The 19,572-nt window shown below is 42.0% G+C and overlaps 1 protein-coding gene across 2 annotated transcripts in view; it reads right to left on the bottom strand.

Moving 5' to 3' along the window:
- ARFGEF3 (ARFGEF family member 3) overlaps window positions 1–19,572 on the bottom strand; it is a 154,098-nt gene that overhangs the window by 49,538 nt on the left and 84,988 nt on the right. For both annotated transcript variants that reach the window (XM_033099360.1, XM_033099357.1), the window contains 7 exons: window positions 16,197–16,309; window positions 14,509–15,422; window positions 6,353–6,519; window positions 5,174–5,339; window positions 1,601–1,708; window positions 1,061–1,276; window positions 792–902 (listed from right to left, as the gene is read on the bottom strand). In XM_033099360.1, the coding sequence (XP_032955251.1) occupies window positions 792–902; window positions 1,061–1,276; window positions 1,601–1,708; window positions 5,174–5,339; window positions 6,353–6,519; window positions 14,509–15,422; window positions 16,197–16,309 (1,795 nt within the window). The remainder of the gene's footprint in view (window positions 1–791; window positions 903–1,060; window positions 1,277–1,600; window positions 1,709–5,173; window positions 5,340–6,352; window positions 6,520–14,508; window positions 15,423–16,196; window positions 16,310–19,572) is intronic.

The following is a 19,572-nucleotide window of genomic DNA, read 5'->3' as shown; positions in this document are numbered from 1 at the left end:
AAAGAACTTTAAATGTAAGGATTTTTATATAATTTATGGTTGTGCATATGAAGTCAAATTGTGATAGCTTTTTTTCAGTTAACACAGGAATCTGCTCTGCTTCCAAATGGGTCTCTGTATATTACTCATGTTTGAGGAACAGTGGCTTAACCTGTTTTTCTCAGCTTTCTAAAAATGTGCCCATGGTTTCTGCAACTAGCTATTTTATATACCTGATACATAGTATTGGTGTAAATTGTACCAAGCTTCCAATTTTTCCTTCTGTTTGCTGCCTACCATTTACCTTTCATTGCCATTAGGAAGGCTGCTGCTCTCTTTCCTCATACTTAATCATCCACTTCATTGACTAACTGATTTTAGCAAGTTAAACACTTAACCCTTTCCTAAGTTCAGAAAAGTTCTCAGGAAAGAGAACCCTTTCCTGAGTTCTCTGGTAAGAGCAAAGTCTCTGTGAGCCTCCTCTCAGGCATTTCCTCCATCTGTTTCATTTTCTTTTTCAGAAAACTGGCCATTCTGCCCTCCCCGCCACTAAAACCCGAAGGGTCCTCAAATGTGCACTCTGTGACGTGCCAAACCCAGAGGCCACATGATGACAGAGGTGTGACCAGCTCAGCCAGGTGGATCTCAGGTAAAACAGTCCCGAGCCTACCACCCCGTAGGAGCTCGTGATCAGCGATAGACATACGCTGTGTATCCCACATGGAATGGAGACAAGTGTCTGGTCTTGCTTGTGCAGGTGTGTGCACACTGCATATGAGACACCAGGTGGAGTCTGGCCCTTCGGCTGTTACCTTGTGCTATGGCATCACCGGGTTCTTGGACTTCCTTGTCCTCTTTTTCTTCCTGGACACAGGAGGCAGCGGCCATTTGGGCAAGGGCCGAGGCGCAGTTAGCCGCGACTCCTTTAGGGGAAACAAACAGTTATCCCTTCAGTGAGTCTCTAACCATTCACCAGGAAGAGCCCCTTCTAAAACATTGGTTTCCCACTAGGGCCATTCCCGATGTGTTTCGTGGGGACATCCGTCAGGCCACGGGTCATAAATTCTACTCCTGCCAGTACCTAGACCACAGCTCAGCCGCGCCGCTTTGCGCAGCCCATCGAGGCTCATGCAGATTGCATCCCGTTCTTTTTGGTTCTGCTCTTTGATGCCTTCAGCTCCCAGAATGAAGGCCAGGCCTTTGGAGCTCCCTGCCATTCGGCCCGTCAGCGGGGTTGATAAGGTATCGATCAAGTTCTTCCAGCAGCCAACCAGAATATAGCGAGCAAATGCCACACCTAGAATATGAAGGAGACTGGGTCATTTCCAGGGAAAAACACAACCTGGCAATGAATGGCATGGGATTCTTTAACCATCAAATTAGCAATACTGAGTTGTATGCACTTCTAGCATGGGAAATACAATTTAATGGATTTCACTTTATGCTTTTAAATAATAAATGTTGCATCATCAGCTGAATGATGCTAAGTAACTTCCATCAGGCCCTTCTTGTGCAAAGACAAAACCTTAATTCATTTATGTCAGCACCAAAACTACTCGTAAAGGTTTAACTGCTAGTACCAAATGCGATGCATGTATATTCATAAGCTCAAGACTCTTACCTGACACTGTGGAGTCATCAATTCTCCTACCCTGGGTGAAAGGAGACTCTGTAGAAGCAGAGGCCATCAGCTGCCCCCCAATTGCACTGCTTTCCAAGCCATCGATATCTGTCAAGAAAAAAAGAACAAGATTTTCTTTGATTAGAAGAGTCCATCAAAAACAAACGGCCACCACAATGTTCATTTTTTTCCCCAACAAATATCCATTGAAACTATTATGTAACAAGTATGTAGCCACCTTTTATTAGAAGATTAAAATTTTTGTGTTATTCATTGAGTCCAGTGTTTTTTGTTTTTTGTTTTTCATTGCTAGAGCATTCTTCTCTTAGGTTATATATTTTTTATTTGAAAAAAATAAAGATAGACTCTACTATCTCTGTTGTTAGAAAATCTGTTGCTTTAGAATATTGTGATATTTGAATACTCCTTTTATTCAAAATAGTGGCATTATTCCCAAATTTTATATGTACAAGATACCTTAACATGGATTTGTCTTTCAGAGTTTCCTCATAAGAATTAAGAAGAGAATAAGCCTTTTTGGTCAGATAATCATATAACCTGGTTCCAAAGTACAATAGTAATACATTAATAATAATACTTTACAATTTTCAAAGTGTTTTTACATAACATTTATTTTTTCATTAGATCTTCCCAACAACTCCAAGTAGATAGGCAGACTAAGAATTATTATTCCTATTTCACAGAGGAGGAAATAAATACTCAAAGTAGGTAAATTGCCAAAGGATATCAGGCTGGTAACAGAAGGAATTAGACTCAGTAGTCATGTCTTCTGACTCCCATCCATGCCTCTTTCCATGACACCAAACTCTAGCTCAGTCCAGGATCCCAATTTACCATGTTTCAATTTTGGTTAACACAAATTCATCTACAAAATTAGCTCAACAAACCACTCCCTAACATGCTGGCAAGAAGAGACTGGCTCGGGGTTGATAACACTAGGCTTCAGCTTTGGCTCTGAATTCACTACCCTTGTAGCCTTTAGTCAGGCACTCCATTCTCTGGGCCCCAAATTTCTCAGCATAAAGGAAGTAACCATTGGAGAAGTGACCATGGAGTTAAAGCATATGAACTTGAATGCAAGTAACATAGCTCAATGCAACACAGAGAGGGCAGGGGAAAAGAGGGTAGCGTAAGTTTATTCTTTGACTTTAGAATTTCACTCCAATAGGATGAGACTTCTTTGTATGGTTTTTGAAAATTATTTCATTATACTTTTTATTCTTACAGTAACTCCAAGAAGCATAGCAACTTCTGGCAACACATTTCTTTGAAAGTTGCTAACAGGGTAGATCTTAAAAGTTCTCATCACAAGGAAAAAAAAAGTGTAACTACGTGAGGTGATTCATGTTAACTAAAATTACTGTGGTGATCATTTTGCAATATACATGTATATCGAATCATTATGTTGTGCAGCTTGGGTGAATTCAATGTCATATGTCAATTATAGCTCAATAAAACTGGTGGGTGGGGGAAGCAGGGAGAAATCTATATGGCTACTAAAGTGGGAACAGGCCAGTATCACTGAAATTAATCTGACCTATGGTCAAGTGGTCTAATGACTTTCACCAGAAATTGCCCATTTATCAGTTATAATGTTGCCAACATGCTAGGTAAAGAACTGATGAATTCAAGTAATGCAAAGGTTACGTAAACATTAATACTACAGTATTTTATAGAACACTTTAACATGACATCAGGATAGGCCACGGTTAGTACAGTGTTGATGATCAGATTGCTGCTATAGCTTTTCCTGGCACATAATGAAAAGATCAGATGGAAGTTTCCAAGCTCTAGGTTAATTGCTGCTCAAATTCTCTTGTCACTTCATACCTTAAATTTGCTACAAAAATTAATCGTAGAGCCTAATTGTGTCGAATTCTCATGAAAAGCCTGTTTTTCTCTCATTAATCTAAAGTTGATAACTTTCCTATGGACATAGCAATTGAGCTTACTGTTCTATTATAAAAGAGGAGTCTGATGAACAGTAATGATTGACGAATATAGCTATTGTGAAAAGCTTGTTATTTGTTCAGTTTTACATCTGCTGAATGACTCCTTTTATTAAGGTTTAAGTTAAGAGATTTTGGCAGACACTATGGTATTTCAAAATTAAACCCGGCATGTTTAGGATCCTCAGTGAAATTACATGAACTTCTAAGTTCTGGGCAGCACCTTCAAACCCTACTGAACGGAGTTTGTGAAGACAGATGGAAATCAAGCACTGCTCATAAATAGACTGAGTAAATGTCTCACACATTGATGAATTCCCATTTTTCAAATGGATGTAAATGTTATCATGATTAATAAAATATGAATTGGTCACATATCCAGTGATCCTCATACCTAAAGCTTAGGACCCAGCCTTGCTTCCCCCACATTCCATCCTAGTTCTGGAATCAAGACTCCAAATGCCGGACAATGACCAGGACTCTGCCTGCTGTGGAAAGACCTCACTGTGTGTCTTGACTCCCTACCTGACTCCTAAATAACACCTTCGCCCACATGCCTCATTGTTGGGTTCCAAGTACCAGTAGTCCACTCTGCCACTTTGGTCAGAGCATCCAGTACCAACCCCAGGTAACAGAACACACCCTTTGGACAACAGATCCTGCCTCCTAGCTGGACTGCCCTGCCCAGCCTAGTCCTGCTCCTGCTAGTGTGTCCTACCTGGTGCAGAGCCATGCTTAGCTGTGTGGGGACACGTGGCACTACAGAGAGGGCAGAGGAGGCATCTGATGTAGGACCATGCTCCACATATCCTGTCAGCTGGAACCATGCAAGGATCACTCAGATTAAATGCAAGATGAGCCTGCAGATCTAATTTATTAAGGCTGCTGACCAGAGTAAACTTTTGAGTACTCAGTGATCTTTCCCTGACATAAGAGTTAAGCCATGCAAAGCCACAAATGGCTGCTTTTGACCAAAAAAAAAAATTACTTCGTGACCACATCCCTTAATGCTCTCTATGTGCTCATGTCAAATTTCTAATAGTGACATAGGATTTTTAAAACTCTGGACATGGAAAACAAAGATGCTGGGCAACGATTTGGCATTGTTTTTAAATCTGGTATAGCTGAGAAGGGAAGGGAAGACCGCTGATATGGATAAGAAAAGGGAAGGGAGCCAAGTTTTAAATCAATCCTTTTATATTACTGGCAAATTGCCAGCAGCCCTGAATGATATAATAATGCAGATAATAGTATCTATTAGTACATGAGAGGTTCCAGGAATAATTTTGGGCTTTGCGCCCAGAAAGCACTTCATATCCCAGAAGAGGCCTATAGTTTTCCACCTACAGACAAAGGTGCTAAGTAATTCCTAATCTAATAGGGCACAGTGAGCTCTGCAGAGTCCCATGTGGAAAAATAACAGAAATTGCCTGAGAAGTGAATTCATGACACTTTTTCTGAAACTGTCACCAACGGCCAGAGAAGAACTGTGGGTGCCATTTCAAGGTCTGCTGCAAACATCATTGCTTCCGCAGAAGGGGATTTGAAGTGTGAGCCCTCCCACCTCACCTAGTGCCACCGAGCCACGTAAGCAGCCACCGACCTGTCAGCATGGTGATGAGCGGGAGGCTGTTGTCCTCTGGGCTGCCCCAGTAGCCAGCTTCTCCCAGCATGTTTCTGTCAAGCACCTGATGGTAGAGTTCCTCGATCCAGGCCTGGGAGAAGACCATGAGCACCCCGCTGGTCTGGACCTGCTTCATGAACTCTTTCTACAGAGAAGATCACATGACAAGGTGACCAAATTCTGATCCCCGGCAAACACACAGGCTCCTCCATTCCTCCCCTGCCTCTGCCCTTCACATGTCCACTGAGTCAATGCTCACAGGAAAAAGAAAACCTTGTTGAGTGGAGGAAGGGGTTGGCAAGAGAAGGGGAAACTGAGATGGAGAAGTCCCAAATTTCACGAAGTTCCTTTCATGTACGATATCCTTTTAAGAACCCCGCTGAAGGATTGGGGAAACTACATTTTTACTCTTTGATGTGTGGGAGGATTAGAAACTGCACAGAAATACTAAACAGAGCACCTCACTGCCCAACAGTAGCAGGGATGGAAGGAGCTTCCTGAAAGAACATGTTTCCAGAGATACATGACTTACACTCACGAGGCCACCACTGACCCTTGGGAATTTACACTTTCTCAAGCAAACGAAGGCCTGCTGATTCCCTTCACGCAGCTCACAGACTGACGTGATGGTACGCCGTGGGGTGGCTTGCTCAGGCAGGGGAGCCGACCACAGAATAGGCCAGCATTCTCATCCCACACCTCCCAGGAAGGGCTTTGTCATTAACAAATGAGTAAGCTTAGCTTTGGGTCATGAGTAGGTCTGGGTAGATTTTGGAAGACAAAAGAGGTTTTGTAAAAGGCGCCTTCACTTTCAGCAAAGGGGACCAGTCGGTGCACATCTTCTGATGTCACTTGACCTGCCAATCACGTGTTTTTGATGGTATGTTACACATGTGACATTACTGGGCCATTGGCAGGCCGCCACTTCCAGGCACTTGGGGTCCTGCTCTGTCTGTGGAGCAAGCCGTGTGACTCTCTGGCTCATGACACTGTGCAGATCCCATCGCCTCTCCTTCCACCACCCACAGCCCCACAGGCACTGCCCATTCCAGAGCAGTGTGGAATAGAACACACTGCGTCATCCCTCTTAGGACATCCGTCTCAGCCCAGAGGCTATCACTTGTCCTCAGAGGGTCCAAGTGCAAAGCACACGCTCACCAGCATGCCGGGTGCCAGGGCGGGCCGCTTCCGGTAGTAGTCGCCATGGGAGAGCTTCAGGTTGAGGAGAAGAGCACAGTGGGCGGCCGTGTACAGGCTGTCTGCGTTCATGAGCATGTGTAGGCTGAGGCTGCTGTTCCCATCAAATCCGGGCGAGTGCATCATGCCTAAAGAGAACAAAGAGTCCTTAGGGGCCGCAAACAGTGTACTTGGTACACAGGCCTATGGACAGCCACGGACCAATACCACTGGTATAGGTACATGCATTGTTCAGGACATTTCCATAAAGTAACAAGAGCCAGCAAGGAATATTGTCGGGGCTAGGTACACACCCCAGCCTGGCGGGGAAGAGCACGCACGCTGGAGTCTACCTGGGCAACTGTTGATTACTCACCAGCTACCTGGGTAAAAATCACTTAAATCCTCTAAGTCGCAGCTGCTTTACCTGGAAATAGGCAGAATAATCAACTGCGTCTGTCTATCTCCTGCTCAAACTCTCCAACAGCTTCCCATCGCAATATAATAAAACCCCAACTTTTCCCTCCTCTCTGCTTCCACTCCCTGCAGCCACACTGACCTGCGTTCCTTGATCTCACCGAGCCTGAACCGGCCTGTGCATTTGTTTTTGCCACTGCCAGAATGGTCTCCCCAGATCTCTGGATGACTTTCTCTCTTGATTCTTTCAGGTTTCTGCTCAAATGTCAACATTTCCGAGACCTTCCTTTCAATTCCATCTAAAATAGCATCCCCCAACCTACTGCCAAACCTGCAATATTCTTCTCCCTCACTGTGATTTTTGTTGTCATTGCATCAATGGCATTTATTCCACCCAGCATTATATTAATATGTATTTGCTTATCATCTGCCATCTCTACTATTATCTACTATTATATAAGCTCTATCAGAGTGTGGGACTTTGTTAGTTTTGTTCACTAGAGAATCCCTAGTGTCTAGAATAGTGCCTGGCATATAGCAGACCCTTAAAAAATATTTGCTAAATAAATGACTAAGTAAGAATGAACAAATTTGCTATGAGAACTAGATGTAATAATGCATGTAGGATTGGTGCAGTAACTCATAATTACATACTTTTCTAAAAGTAATAATAGTCTTCAAAAAGCTAAACATAGAATGACCATATGATCCAGCACTTACATTCTTAGACATATACCCAAAATAATTGAAAGCAGGGAATTGAACAGACACTTACATGCGAATATTTATTGAAGCATTACTCACGATAGCCAGAAGGTGGAGACAACCAGTGTCCACCAACAAATGATTGGATAAACAAAATGTGGTGCACACATACAATGGAGGTCTGACATGCTACAACATGGATGAACCTTGCAAACATTATGGGAAGTGAAATAAGCCAGATACAAAATAACAAGTATTGTATGATCCACTTACATGAAGTATATAGAAGAGGCAAATTCATGGAGACAAAAAGCAGATTAGAGGTTACCAGGAGCTGGCGGAAGGGAGTTTCACTTTGGGATGATGAAATTTCTGGAAATAATGATGGTTGCACAACATTTTTTTTTGTTAACCCTAACCCTAACCCTAACCCTAACCCTGCACAACATTTTGTGAATGTAATTAGTGCCATTGAATTGTATGCTTAAAAATGGTTACAAAGGCAAATTTTAAGTTATATACATATATTTTTTACCACAATAAAAACAAATAATAATGTAATATGTAAAAAACAACAATACTGAATTGTGCCCTTCAAATGGGTGCATTGCATGGTATGTGAATTGTATCTCAACGAAGCTGCTAAAGATGAGGAAACAAGGTTTCCAAAAATATACTTAGAAAAAGCTGTTGGTTCCCCCCACTATTTTTTCTAAACATCATTTTATACTAAATAGGGTTTTCATTTTCACGGATTCTTCTTGCTTTCTACACACTAACTGAAAGAAAAAAATAAAACCCCAAACACTTATATCTTATGCTTTAAAGATGGGCTCAGAGCTGGAGCTCGCAACAGCACTAGATGGCCTCTCAGGTACTATATATTTTGATAGTTTTAAACACACACACACACGCACACACACACACACACACTATATTAACAAACTTCCCGGCAAACTAGCTTTAATTCTATCTTTTTTGAGACATTTGAGAACGGAAGTGACTAATGATATTATTATGAGGATAAAACTGAATCCATACTCAGTTTTTACACCAGAATATGGTGCTGTTTTAGAAACTGCCAGTTGCTAATCAAAACCATCTCTTCCTTCTTAGTAACAGATTCTGGTTTTACCTGGGGTGGCAATATACCCTGTCTTCTTTATAAATGGGAGGGGCCTATAAAGTCAAGATTTTTATGGGGAGCTTCTAGAAAGCTCCTTAAAGTAGCTTTATTTAGCTCTAAGGTGGGCCCTTTGCCACCTTTCCTCCCTGCCTTCTCAAGTGGGCCATGGATGTGCAGGCGCAGCTCCACGAGCCGCAGCCATGTTGGTAAGTGAGGAAACCTTCAGATGAAAGTCACATTTTCACCAGGGGTAGCGAGGAGCCTGGATCCCTGATTGTCACAGAGCACTGGATCACCTACCTTAGACTTAATTTAGGAGACAGAAAATGAATCTCTTTCTTCAGTAATCCTTTGGGTTTCCTACGATCTGCAAAAAAACCTAATCCTAACTGACAGAGTCAAGATTACATATTCATTTATTTATTTGAGGCTTTCTTCCTGTATTTCACCTTTTGCTCCCTCAGTGATATTGAGGTAAATGTGTACTGTCACCTCTTGTGGTGTTTAAGTCACAGGGCCCAAACCTGAAACTGGCAACAGGGTACTCAACTTCCTGGTTTTGCATTCAGAAAGCCAGAGCTCCTTCCAGAGACTGGGGTCCATTCTCAGCAGGTGATGAGAGGACGGAGTCAGCATCGAGGCAGAGAAGGGAGATTCCTGGCTGGGCAGAGGTCTGAGGTCTTTATCTCTTGCTGACTGGCAGTATGGGGGGGGGAAGGAGTTGGCAGGACCCCAGAGGAGAATATACTATCATACACAGGGGCTCCTGGTTTTGTCACAGCATTCCAGGCGCCGCACTGGCAGGGAGGTAACAAAATCACTGAACCCCCAGAGAGCCTGGGAAGTGGGACAATGAGGGCTCATTGGCAATATAAGAGGTGAGGGGCTTCCTGTCCAGATCCCGAATAAGCTCCAGTTTCTGGTTTTACTCTAGGATGGGGACCTGAGGGTTAACAGAGATTAAATGTCTAGCCAGCTAGGCAGGGTGGGGGATCTGGAGTCAGATTTGTTTTAATTGAAAGAAATAGATATTTCTCGCACAACTGAGATTCATACTTGCTACACTATCTTTCGTGAAAATTGGTACTTCATAAATATCAAAGCACTTGCAATAAGCCTCACATTTGGTCAGTAAGTGAACTCCACTAATCTAAGAAACTGTAATCTCAAAGCCACGTGCCCGCCTCCCCTCCATCAACTGCCATGCGAAGCTGGCTCTTATTTTTAGTCCCCGAGGAGCCACCTTCTGCTGACACCACTTGTTCCCTGCAGGAGCAGGGAGGCAAATAGGCAGCTATCACAGCTCACAGCTACTACCATCTTTATAAAACCCGCGTTTGTCTGAACTCGCCCACCATAAGACACTTCAATTGCTTTCAAAGGAACGGCTCCCTGGAATCCTGTGGAATTAAGTGAGGCTCATTCCAATGGGAGGTTAGCTGTCTGAGGACAGGAGTCCCTGAGAAATGCCAGGTGAGTCTGATCTCAGCCGGAAGAGTGGACCCTGGTAACAAGTCAGGGACGAATGCACGATGGAAGACTTTGGCAAAACAAGGTTTAAAACTTTTGACGCTGAATGAGTAAATATCTGGGTTATGACTCAGGGACACTGTGTGCCGTCTCCCTTTCTTCTGCTTTCACTTTTATAACTGTCTCTTGGGTGAACAAAGGAAATCTGCCATCTCCTTCATCTCAGCTGCGTACTAGTCTTTCATCTGGGAGGTGATACTTGCAAGGGAAGGGAGAACACTGCGTCAGTCCAGAGGTGAACCCAGGCCAGCATTTAGTGGCTTTGGCTGACCCACACTGATGGTCAGTGTGATCCACTAAACCACAGCGGGAACTGAGGAGAACTGGCCCTATTGGTCGCAGGACCACAGAGGGATCGGTCGGTAGTTCGGAAATAGAGACCAACTTCTAATTGGTAAAAGCACCATAGAGGTCACTACAATTAAAAGACAAATGACCAACATAATTACAGACAATCACTAAAAACTATATGTGGAAACAAACAAAAGATTTTGAAATTTCTTTTCAATGTATTGATTTCTACATGTAAAAATCAATGTCACAGCATATGGGGCCTGATGAAACATTTTATAGACCTTTAAATTTTGAGCAGTTTGCCACATTCATAGGGCCACAGACTGGCCACGTGAAATATTCAGTTAAGCCCTGTTTTGCATGTACTGTAAGTATTGATCTGAAAGGCACAAAGGCACAAATATGAAAATATACTTTAGCTTCAAATTTTATAAAAGACTCCGCTAAGAGTATGTTTCCTAATTCTCATAAGAAACAAGGCAGGACCCTTGGAAGTCAGTCTTGACCACTGTGGCAACTTATTTATCTGCAATAACTGGGCCATGTTGTTTATAAACATGACGTTATGTGAGAGCTAAGTTTTAAATATTTAAATGCTGAAACTCCTGCAGTTGAGTTGTTTTGTATGGATAATTTAAAATAGAAGGCCCTAACTATGATTTTACAATTTCTTGATGACTCAAAGCCATCATTACTGCTATCATCATTACTGATATACATTATTGATATACAGTTCTTCTTGGGGACCAGTGAAGTCTGCTGGACTCTGCCTTGGCACCAGGGACGTCGAGGTGGTCAGAGAAGGCTGCAGAGCTCCTTTCCCCAGGAATATTTCTAGCAGGGAAGAGGCACAGGCTCAGAGGCTCCACAAAACTCTTTCCAAAGGATAGTGACATTTCCTTCCAATGCAGACCTCACCTATGACTCTGTAAGCCCATGGACTATTTCACATCTTTAGGAACCAAAGAGCAGGTTCATCAGTCTACAGTCAATTGGCTTATTGAGAATAAGCTATGCATATCTCGGGATGCTTAGCACACAGCATAGTGAAGCTTCTCCATAAATGTTGACTTAAGAAGCATTTGTGTGTGTGTGTGTATGTGTGTGTGTGTGGGTGTGGGTGTGGGTGTGCGTGTAAGAGAGAAATAGAGAGAGAGCAATATATAGGCGATATATTATAGAACTGTACACTTGAAACCTATATAATTTTATTAACAAATGACACCCCAATAAATGTAATGAAAAAGGCAAACTTAATGATGGTATAAAAGATATTAGAAATATAATTTTTTAGAAGAGTATGCATTTCCCTAGTCATTCAATAAGACATGAATTTTGTGTGTGCATATGTGTTCCTTCACACAAATTAAATATTCAAACTTTATTTTTATATCTAACTCCAAAAGAAAAAATATTGAGAAAAATGTTGGACAGTCCTGAAAATTGGTATTTTCATGTCTTGAAAAGAATCACAACGCAGTTAGGAAAGCTGAGAAATTACATGCATCTCTTTCCAACCTCTAAGATAAGTCAGAGTTATCTGAGAAGTCCAGCATTAAAAGGTCTGTATCTTCTCTGGTGCTTGCTACAACTTTGGATTACTCTCATATTTTAAAATGTTCTTCTTTAAATATTCCCAGATTAAAGTGTCTTTTTCTGTCCTTTTGACAAAGGACAATCTGGTCTGCTTCCTAAAGATACTTATTAAGCTACTTCTTAACAACACAGGAGTGAGCTCCAACCAAGTTCCAGGAATTGGTCTGGAATTTTTTTTGTTATGTGTGTGATGTGTTCTTTGTTGGAAGATCAAAAATTAGTTAGACATGGTTGCGACTCTCAAGGAGCTGAAAGTATAGAGAAGGGAAGGTGGATGCATTAACAAAAACTGATAGATGTAGTAAGTGCAATGACAAACACATGTTTAAGGCTCAATGGTAGAAGAGCAAGTGGTGATCTTGGCTTTTAACAGTTCTCTGTGAGTCCTCAGGGCTAGTCCTTTCTGTCTGAGACAGGCCCAAGGAGGTCCATCCACCACAGTATTCGGTGGTCAAGAGACCCTTGAATTTCGGGTGAAGCCATAATTGACCACCTTGGGGTCAGGCAATCATTTATTCCTGCCATAAAATGGTTTTTGAACCTATTAATTGCTTTCTTTCTGTACTATTCTGAGATATTAGGAATATAAGTCTGTCTGTTTATCTATCTATCTATCTATCTATCTATCTATCTATCTATCTATCTATCTATCCCCAGTTCCTGGCACGGAGTTCCTAACCTTTATAATTTCCTAAGTGAGAAGAATACTAGGAGTGTCTCTTGTTCTAATGTTTGTCTTTGACCTCATCTCTGACACAGGACTCCTAAAATCCTTGTAAATTCCTAAGTGATAACAAGACTAGGAACATCTTCTGTTCTAACGAGGTAACTCTGGGTGCGCTCATGTATGACTTCCAGATGGAGGCTGGTCATCGAAAGACCATGATTGGAAGCTTGGAATTTTCAGCGCCACACCCCTCCAAACATCCTCCAGAGAGGGGAGAAGGGCTAGAAATGGAGTTAATCATTGATCATGCCTCCATAAAATCCCAACAGTAGTGGGTTTGAGGAGTTTCCAGGCGGGTAAACACATCCATATACCAGGAGGGTGGCCACACCCCAAATCCATGGGGACAAGAAGCTCATGTGCTTGGGACCCTCTCCGACCTGGCCCTATGTATCTGTTCATCTGTCTGTCCATCTGTACCCTCTGTCATATCTTTGATAAACTGGTAAACCTAAGTGTTTCCCTGAGTTCTGTGAGTCACTCTAGCAAATTAATTGAACCTGACGAAGCGTCATGGAAACCTCCAGTATGTAGTCAGTGAGAAGCACAGGTAACAACCTGGTCTTGCAACTGGCATCTGGAGTAAGGGTGGGGCAGCCTTGTGGGCCTGGGCCCTTACCTTTGAGATCTGAGACTATCTCCAGGTAAATAGTATCAGAATTGAGTTAAACTGGACACCCAGCTGTGTTAGAGACCCTTGCTGTTATGGGGAAAAACCTCCACAGTTTGGTGACCAGAAGTATCAGAAGTGAAGTATTTTCTGTGACTAGCAGAGACACACAAGAAAGAAACAAATAGTAGGAAAGAATTGGACTTTTTCCTACAGAGAAAGGAAAAAGCCACATTTTCCCTTTATAAATACCTTTTAAGAAAATTCTCTTTAAAACCATTACTCACTGTGTGAGATTTTCTTCCTCCACCCAAATTCTAGGTGGCTATCTTCTGCCCTCACATAAACTAGCATAACTAGTAGGTCTGGGTCACAACATCCACATTCGACAGACAGGAAGGGGCTGAGGTTGGGGAATGTGATGTGACCAAGTGCACCGGGGTATCACCCAGTTTGGAAATTCAGGGGAATTCACAATCTATTGGGAGGGCAGCCTGGGTCACATTCAAAATAGTCTGCATATTCATGAACCAAACGTATGTTGCTCTATGATTTTAGACACCGACGTATGGAGGCAAATTAAAAATTCAGTGTTTTGAGAATCACAGGTTATCATTCCGTTTCAGTTAGCAGCAGTTTCCTAGAATGCAGCTACCTCTTACCCTTTACTCCACACCATATACGTCTATCAGCTTCATAATACAGAGGGTGCCAAAACAATATACACACATTTTAAGAAAGGAATTGTAAAAATTATAATATATACAGATAACAAAAGAAGAATATAAGTCACGTTTGACTTCTGCAATTACAAGAGGCGCTCAAAGTGGTTCCCATCAGTGTCCAGACACTTCTGATGACGGCGAACTACTGCTTGAACAACGCTGACCAAAGTGTCCACTTATATACATTTTTTTGGCACCCCCCCAATATATTCCAGCCATCAATTGCCTACAACTCAAAGAAATCACCACCAAAAAGTCTTACATTCCTTTGCTCTCTTTAAATATAAGAAACCCAAAGATTGATTAAGATGCTTTAAGCACTTCAAAGCAGCACAATAGTTATTGCCCATTAAGGCAAAGTGCTCTGAGTATTTTTGCTGACTGTACGGCAAAACACTGTTTACCAACCTGAGCAGAAGGTAGACGCAAAGTTCTGGAGGGCCAAGTCCACCTCCTCCACACTGGGCAGGGCCAGGAGGTGAGGAAGGAGGCTCTCGAGGGACTGCACAAACAGCCTGGCGCTGTGCTGGTCAGCTTCCTGGTTCTTCAATAGTTTTAGGGACAGAGCAGCAGTTCGCAGGGACCTGTGGCCCAGGCAATCCCGAGGGGTTTGCTCTTCATCAGCCAGGGAACAGTTGTCCGACCCAATGTCTGACACGTCAGACCTCCCCGAGTCCTTTTCTGCTGCCATTGAGTACTGATCGCAGGAATCAAATTCCGTCCTAGAAAGGTCCTGGTCTTCTACGCTAAAATTGCTCTCACTGTATCTAGATCCGTAGGACCTCATCCTGCAGTCCACTGACAGGAAGTTAGTTATATCAGGGTAAGCAACTGTGTGGCTTCTTTGAACAACATCTGGTTGGTCCCCCGCTTCCGGTTCTGACACTTTGCTCAGCAGCATCTCCTTGCTCTCCTGGATGGCGGGGGATTTGAGGCCATTCTTGTGGTTTTCGGCGTGGTCCTCAGGTGTAGTCTGACCCAACTCTCCCTCCAAAGTGGTCTGGCCCGTGTCCGTGGTCACACTAATGCTGATGTCAGGGCTCCTCTCGTTCCCTGACTCCCACGGCGTGTGTTCGGAGGACAGGACTCGCCGCTGCCAGCGGAAGTCAGCCTCGTTGATCTCCATGGAGTCTCGGCTCGACTCAGCCCCATCCTTCAGCTCCTCAAGGCGCAGAAGCAGTAGCTGCACCTGACTTTCACTCAAGCCCTTGCCCTGGCTGAGCTCGTCTAAGGCCCCGAGCAAGGTGCAGACGCAGGACACGGCAGCATAGCAAGCTCCAATGCCACCCTTGATGCATGCTTCGGTCATGCCATCCATGATGCTACAAGTGTGCAAAGGAGGAAATGACATCAATACTTGAGACACGGAAAAATGCTCCAAAATGAACAAGAACTGTTAGATTGGTGAACAGGAGAGTATTCAAAGCAGATATCCTAATTTACCTGAAATTAAATGGTCTGGGCAAAAGCAAATGAAACAAACACGTCCAAGCTGGCAGAGGAAAATCTCCAGGTAAAGTGACTCACCTTGAATCACACTCTCAGGATTGGCTGGTTTTTCTGGGTACAACAAAATTCCAGATGGGAATTCAAAATCCTTACAAGGACAGGCAATGGGTAATCTCATCTTTGTATTCAGTTTTCAAACAGAAAATAGTTATAACGGCTATGATTATAATAATGTGGGCACCGTCTATAAAATGACCATATTCCCAAACTGATGCATGTGGCTGCAACTTTTCCAAATTAGATATTGTTTTCTGCAGGGGGGAGTGGGGGGGGGGGTCCATGTAAAGGAATCCTATAGCTACTTTAATTCAAAAAGCTTTTCCTTAAAATAACCCCAATGAATAATTTTTGTACATTTCATTTTGTACACTGGGTTTTATTGAAGTCAATATGAAAATATAGAAAGTCATATGATTATAATAAATTGGGATAAGACTTCTCATATGGCTTGTGGGTACGTTATTAAACAGTCACATTTCATATAACGTAGATTCATAAAATTTCAGGGATTTGGGAACAAAGTTAGTAGTATTCAGAGAAGCAGTCTTTCCTAAGCACCATAGACCGAAAAGGGAAATGTATCATACAGTTTGAGAAGATCCAGATGAGACTTTCTTTTTGAAATAGATCTTTTTCTGGATTCGGATTCAGTGGAGCTGGGTCCTGCCAAATCGCAGAGACGCTGTGGGCTCCCAAGTAGCTACGAGAAGAAGGGAAAAAACAAAACAAAACAAAAAAACCCAGAAAAGTGAATATCATAAAAAAGCACAAGGTTTTAAAACTGTGAGATCAAATAAACATGTACTTTCTCTACTGAGTGATACAGTCTAAGGAGAAACAACTGTTTGGAACTCAAATCTTAATAAAACTGGCCTAGGTGTTCTTGACATAGAACACACACTGTGTTCCCAGCTCCCTCGTTCAGGACCAGCTCAGACAAGAAAATCCTCTGAGGGACTGTTTCAAAATTGTTTATAGTACAGAACTAGAAAGCACTTGCATCTATGTTCTTCAGTGAGACTGGCCCGTAACTTAACTTTCCTATCTATACTCTCTAGGTTTTATCTTGGTATCCAAGTTGCCTAGCTTAAAAAACTGGGTTGAGAAGTAGTCCCTCTTTCTATTGACTGGAAAAGTTCATGTATTAGTAGAATTACCCATCCTTTGAATGTTGATATAACTTGTTTCTAAAGCTTTATGAGGTCAGTAATTTTTTTTTAATAGAAAGATTTTTAACTACTGATTCAATTTCTTTAAAGATTATGGGACTAGATCGTCAATGTCTTCCTGAGCCAACTTTTTAAAGGTTGTGTTATTTCCTAGGGAATTTATGAATTTTGTCTGAGTTTTCAAATTTACTGGCCTAAAGTTGCCTTCTTTAATTTCTTTAATGCTTACAACATCTACAGTTATATGCATTTTTTCATTCTTATTTTTGTTTGTTTTTACCTATTCTGGAACTTTTCGATTGCTTTTGCCAAGAGTTTTGGAAGTTTCTTAGTCCTGGTATTTTCACTGTATTGATCCACTATACTATGTTTGCTTTTCATCACATTACTTTCTACTTTTATCCTTATTTTTTCCTCCTTTCTACTGACTTTGAATTTAATCTGCTCTTCTTCCAACTACCTAAGTTGGAGAATTAGAACTTTAATTGTAGGCTATTTTTTTAATATAAGCAACTGAAGCTATAAGTATCCTATGCACTGCTTTGGTTGTATCCTACAAATATTCATGTATAGAATTTTCATAATTATTCAGTTCTAACTAATTTTTATTTCAATATGGTAGAAGTCTTTATGGAGAATTTCAATTTGAGACTAAATTAATTCGAGAAGAGACTGGTTAATTAAGTGTATTTAAACAAACATCCTATCCCTATGTCCATTATTTTCAAAGTGAATTACATTCACAGGAAAAGGTATATTAAATAGAAAATGTTGTATCTTAAGGGGCACTCTTCTTCCCTCTTCCCTTTCTTATCCTAGATATTTGGAACTTTCTTATCCCTTAGAAAGGATAAGAATATTATTCCTTTCTTATCCCGGATATTTGGAACTTCTGCTCTCCTGGAGGCACAGAAATGAAGGTTCCACTTTTCTCTCCACATTCTATTTCTTTGACATTGAAACATTCTCTCTCTCTCCTTCTTCCTCTGCCCATTCCCCCCTGCCTCCACCCCCACCCCCACCCCCCACCCCCACTGCCTGGCCTACTATATCCTAGTGAAGTGGCTATGCCTATGGGCCTCTAAGCTCTCCTATCTCTGGCTAGAAGGGTAAGTACATTTTGGGGGGAACGGAGGGAGAAATATCACTTTCTTTTGGGATCCATTGCATTCTCTAACTTTACCAGTAATAAATTAGATGATATTATTTCAATTCCCCTATTAACCTGTGTTTATTTCTCAGTTGTTTCCGAGTCGGGAGGGAAAAGGTGCTGAGTGATTAGACTTCTGAAAAACCCTCAACAAATACTTAAAGAGAGGCAAGGTATGTTTGATGTCTGCTTCTTCAGGTGGAACTGATGGAGATGGCATCAGTGCTTGGGGTGTAACAGGTCTGGTAAAGATTAGGAATTCCTTCTAAAGCTGATCCGTGGGAGAGACAAAAGGAAGAGCAAGTGTATTTTTTGATTACTATTCATTTTGGGGAAAGTGGAAATATACTTTGACAGACAAAATGTTTTGTATGTCTTCGATTAATAGGTACATGGTGTATATGGCAGAGTCACAAATTAAAGAGAACAGGGACATAACACACCAAGCGTTCAAACACTAAAGGCTAAACAAACATCCTGGGTGCCCAGTGGTTTTGTGTGCATAAACGCAGCATATTTTGGTTTCTAGGTTACCAGTTTTCTCAAAGTATTGGTGCTGTCACAGTAAGTGGAGGCACTGCTTTTCAGAACAATCTGACCCATGTCAGTCTGCTCTGTTCATGGGGCAGCGTTGCCCGGACGTGTTACTCATGTGCTAGTGTCTAATTCCAGGCTTTTCCTGCAACATAACATTGGGAAGCTAGAAGGTCTATGAAAAGGGGGGGAAGCATAACTAATGTCCTTTGCAGTAGTAAAGAAGTTAATATTTAAAATACATTTAGACACCTACATACCCCTTAGGCAAAGTATTTATTTAACATTCAGGTCTCAAGTGGCTCTATTGTGGGCAGCAAACCTGTCAACTCCAAGGGGGAAGGAAAGGTTGCTGCTGCTTACAAAATACCCTCTTTGCAGATAGTCTATCTTCAGGTCCATCAGTCATTCAGTCAAAATTTATTAAACATTTATTGTGATTCAGGCACTGGAGGGCTAAATACCAGGGGAAACACACAAAAGCAACATGTACAAAAATATATTTTAGGAGACGAGGAGTTTGTCCCACATTGTACTGTGAAACAATCAGTGTGATGCCACATCTACTCGATCACTAAATGGTGGAATGGGATTTTAAAAGAAAAATTCGTGGTCTGAGGAAGCAGAGCCGTAAAGAAGGAGGATTTTGACAGCAATTAGGCTGCTGTATTTAGAATACCTGGGTTCACTTTTTAACTCTACTAATCACAAGATCATGGGGCAAGTAATAACTTCTCATGGGGCCTCAGTTCTTCATCTGGAAACTGGGCATAACATTAGCTTCCTAAGACAGACTGTAAATAAGCTAATGTGAAGTGCCAGCAGCATCCAGCCTATTGTAATCAACCACTCAACTCTCTCACGTGGAGTGGCCAATGGGAACAGGGGCGGTGGAGTATGAATAGAGGAGGCCAGAAGGTGGGAACTGAACAAAGCAGAGTCAATCAGATGGGATAAGAGTGATCCTGGGAACTGATAGGAAATGAGAATGATGACAGAAGTGTCTGGAAAGTGGGCAGAGTAATTCAGACTTGATAGAACAGGCAGTAAGGAGCCAAGTGGTGATTTAGTCCAGAAAGACAAAAGGAAGGAAACAGGCAAGAGACAAAG

The sequence above is a fragment of the Rhinolophus ferrumequinum genome, chromosome 3, assembly GCF_004115265.2.
Source record: "Rhinolophus ferrumequinum isolate MPI-CBG mRhiFer1 chromosome 3, mRhiFer1_v1.p, whole genome shotgun sequence".
Classification (NCBI taxonomy): Eukaryota; Metazoa; Chordata; class Mammalia; order Chiroptera; family Rhinolophidae; genus Rhinolophus; species Rhinolophus ferrumequinum.
The sequence above is the reverse complement of the archived record's forward strand: the minus strand, read 5'-3'. Positions and strand labels throughout refer to the sequence as shown.